General features: G+C 48.6%; 5 protein-coding genes across 5 annotated transcripts in view; all 5 read right to left on the reverse strand.

Moving 5' to 3' along the window:
• RB195_024256 (uncharacterized protein) overlaps positions 1–479 on the reverse strand; it is a gene marked incomplete at both ends in the record, with an annotated part of 771 nt that extends 292 nt beyond the window's left edge. Inside the window, one exon of the mRNA XM_064211963.1 lies at positions 1–479. This exon is cut by the window's left edge and continues 292 nt beyond it. Coding sequence (XP_064067844.1) covers positions 1–479 — 479 coding nt within the window.
• Positions 480–522: 43 nt separating this feature from the next.
• Positions 523–969, reverse strand: RB195_024257 (uncharacterized protein; the record flags this gene model as incomplete). Its single annotated transcript, XM_064211964.1, has 1 exon — positions 523–969. One exon carries the CDS (start codon positions 967–969, stop codon positions 523–525), a length of 447 nt encoding a protein of 148 aa, XP_064067845.1.
• A 348-nt stretch (positions 970–1,317) lies between these two features.
• RB195_024258 (uncharacterized protein) lies at positions 1,318–1,905 on the reverse strand (the record flags this gene model as incomplete). Its single annotated transcript, XM_064211965.1, has 1 exon — positions 1,318–1,905. The coding sequence occupies one exon, from the start codon at positions 1,903–1,905 to the stop codon at positions 1,318–1,320; it is 588 nt and encodes a 195-aa protein (XP_064067846.1).
• Positions 1,906–2,037: 132 nt separating this feature from the next.
• Positions 2,038–2,409, reverse strand: RB195_024259 (uncharacterized protein; the record flags this gene model as incomplete). Its single annotated transcript, XM_013437894.2, has 1 exon — positions 2,038–2,409. One exon carries the CDS (start codon positions 2,407–2,409, stop codon positions 2,038–2,040), a length of 372 nt encoding a protein of 123 aa, XP_013293348.2.
• On the reverse strand, positions 2,038–2,630 carry RB195_024260 (uncharacterized protein; the record flags this gene model as incomplete). The annotated part of the gene is made up of 2 exons (XM_064211966.1): positions 2,038–2,489; positions 2,543–2,630. 2 exons carry the CDS (start codon positions 2,628–2,630, stop codon positions 2,038–2,040), a joined length of 540 nt encoding a protein of 179 aa, XP_064067847.1.
• Positions 2,631–3,211: the final 581 nt, after the last annotated feature.

Consider the following 3,211-nt stretch of genomic DNA (forward strand, 5'->3'; position numbering starts at 1 on the left):
GCAGCGGCGTCTCTAATCTTCGATCGCCGACGTAGGAGAGAACTTCGAGTCTCGTCCCTCACTTGCGTGAAACGGGATACTCCCAGCATCAATCTCTCAATTGCGCGTTCAATGACGCTCACCGCGTTTTCTTCCTGCTTGCGAAATGCCCAGGTTTCCGAAGCATAGGTCAAAGCAGGAAGTACGGCGTTGTTGAAGAGGTGAGCATGGAGCCGGGTGTTGCTGGTCTTCTTCACTACATTCTCGATGCTCTTACACGCTCCCCAAGCCGCTCGTCTCCTCCTGCCCAGCTCGGGGGTCAGGTCGTTTATCATATTCAATTCCCGACCCAGATAAATGTAGCTGGTGCATTCCGATATGTTCGTTCTGTTGAGCGTGAATGAAGCATCCGGGACCCATCCGTTACGCATAAACATCGTTTTTTGCAGATTCCCTTGAAGAACGATGCATCCACATGTTTCGTCGAATTCGGTCGGCATTCGTTCTGCTTGGCTGATGCTAGGTGTTATCAGTACGATGTCATCAGCAAAGCGCAAATGGTGTAGCTGCCCACCACCAACCTTCACTTCCATGTCGTCTCATTCGAACTTTCGCATTGAGGGTGGCTGTGAATATTTTGGATGAGATTGTACCACCCTGTCGAACCCCTCCCTTCACGTCAATGATGAGATTATTGTAGAATGGCGAAATTCTGGTCATGAAGTTGCTGTGCAACTCTCGAAGTACCTTTATGTACTGAGTAGGGCCTTGATTGTCCAAGGCTTCCATGGCCGCTTTCGTCCCAGCTGAATCGGAGGCCTTCTTCAAGTCGATGAAGGTGAGACAGAGCGGCGTCTTGTACTCTGGTGATACCTCGATGAGTTTCGAAACAATGTGAATGTGGTCAATCGTGCTGAATCCTTCTCGAAACCCTGCTTGTTCGCATGACTGTCCTTCATCCAAGACATTTTCTATCCTATTGAGGATCATTCTTGTAAAGAGCTTGTAGATGACGGACAGTAAGCAGATTGAGCGATAGTTGCCGATGTCATGTGGATTTCTCTTTTTATACAACAACACGGTCTTGCTGTTCTTTCACTGTTTAGGAACCTTGCATTCCCACAGGTAACGTGTAAAGAGCCTCGCCAGGGTGTTGATGAGTACTGGCGGAAGGTTCTTCAGGTGTTCTGGTCTTATTCTGTCGGGACCGGGTGCCGTAGGATTTCTTACCGACATGATAGGGTGCCGTATTTCGGACGGGAGGACCTCTGGAATGACATGTCTGGAATGACTCCCCTCAGATGGTGAGGAGGCAAAATAACATGGGCATCGAAGAAATCAGAGTAGCGTAGCGGATGCTTTTTCCCGCCTCTGCAGCTTCAGCCAGCACTTCTGCTCTTCTCTCCCTCTAAGGTCTTTCTTTATGGCCTCTTTGCAAAGCCCAGCGAGCTCGGACGTGAGTTCCTGGTTCCCTGCGGCTCGTGCTGCTCCACGCTTGCGTATCAGCTCAAGAGATTGAAGAGACAGGCGTCTCTTGGTAGTATTGAAACTCTCAGCCTTCTTCGTGCAGTCGTGAAGGTGTTCAACGAGCCCGTCATATTCCTCGTCGATGTTGTCCATTGCCGAATCTTTCCAAAAGCCGGCTAGCGTAGCAAAGAGATCCCACTTAATGATTGTTCTGGGATTTCGCTCTCTGAACTTGGCGGCTTTCTCTTCTCTCCTTGTGAAGAAAAATCCTCCTCGGAGGCGACGGTCCGATTCCGTATTGAATTTTGGCACAACAGCGACGTCCGTTAGGCAGAACCTTTTGCTAACAATGATGTGGTCTATTTCATTACGGTATCCTCCACCGAGTGACTCCCACGTCCAGCGTAAAGAGGAGGTCTTCTGGAATTGCGAGTTCCCATAGATGGTCTTAGTCGTCATGATGAACTCGGAGAGCCTCTCTCCCTGTTCATTCCATTGTAGGCCGTGGGTCCCGATGTGAAGTTCCTCAGGCGTTCTTCTTGGGCCAACTTGGCGTTGAAATCACCAATTATGACTTTGTAGAAGGTATGATCAGATCATATAGGAAGCTTCAACTTCTTCGTAGCTCGATGTTGGAGCATAAGCGGTGAAGATAGTCAAAGCTGGTGTTGATCCACATCTTCTCATCCGCAGACGTCCGATTCGGGTCGTAAGTTGTTCGAAAATGCCGATGTTCTTTGCCGTACTCGTGTTGACGAGGTTGCCAACCCCAACAACACCTCTACTGTCGCATGTTTCTAAGAACAGTTCTTCTATAGTTTCATTTACGGCGTTGAAAGGGTGACGTCGTCTCGTCTCGGTCAGTCCGATGACGTCGTACTTAATCTTTTTGGCTTGCATCATCAGATCTTTGATGGCCGCTTCCGATGCAAGCGTACGTGCGTTATAATTACAGATAGTCATCTTAGTCCTTTTCCGTTTCAGTAGCCAATATGACTCCTGCAACCCTGTCTTTCCTCTCGCTATCGTACCAGGCTTTCCTCCTGAATCAGGAGACTCTTTTCTATTACTGTGTTTTGCGTAAAAATTTTAAAACCCATGGGCAGGTTGCAAGCCTCTAGTCCCATGAGTTTTGGTTTCTCCACATTTTCATTCCGGGAGAACTTCCGTTCTCCCGGAAACATGTGGAGCTTATTTGTTGGAGGCGATTCCAAACCGCCTCCCTTGCACCTCCCAGTCACTTGATTGTAGGCTTTTGGCCGGACCTACGTGCGGGATACAAGGATGTCATGGGTCAGTCCTAGCTCTGCATAAAGAGGGAGTCGATCCACTGAATCCACCTGCGTCTCTGGGCAAGCACAAGGTCGCTTTTGATCCGCGATTACCTCCCTATCCGCCACCCGGGGACGCGCCACGTAGCCCCGCGACTAACCAGCTGTGGTCCCTCTAGTGAGGGATATCCGTGGACGTTTACCACTAGAAGAAGTCATCCACGTCTTCGAAGAAAACCAGAAAATACTCACAAGAGATATTTACAGTACAATTGAAGCGGCTTGTTCAGCACTATCTTTCTGGTCTCTAAACAATTACATTATGTGCGCAGCCAATATTTGATATTCCGAATTTTGGCCTCTTGCAGCAATAGCAGAATTAGGTATAATACTATATCTTCTCACAGACATTTGTTACGCTCTTTGTTACATACCAGTTACAGTTGGCCGACCATTCCGCCTCGTCATTGCAGCAATAGGCAAAACACTGGACT

This window comes from Necator americanus, chromosome X (genome assembly GCF_031761385.1).
Source record: "Necator americanus strain Aroian chromosome X, whole genome shotgun sequence".
Classification (NCBI taxonomy): domain Eukaryota; kingdom Metazoa; phylum Nematoda; class Chromadorea; order Rhabditida; family Ancylostomatidae; genus Necator; species Necator americanus.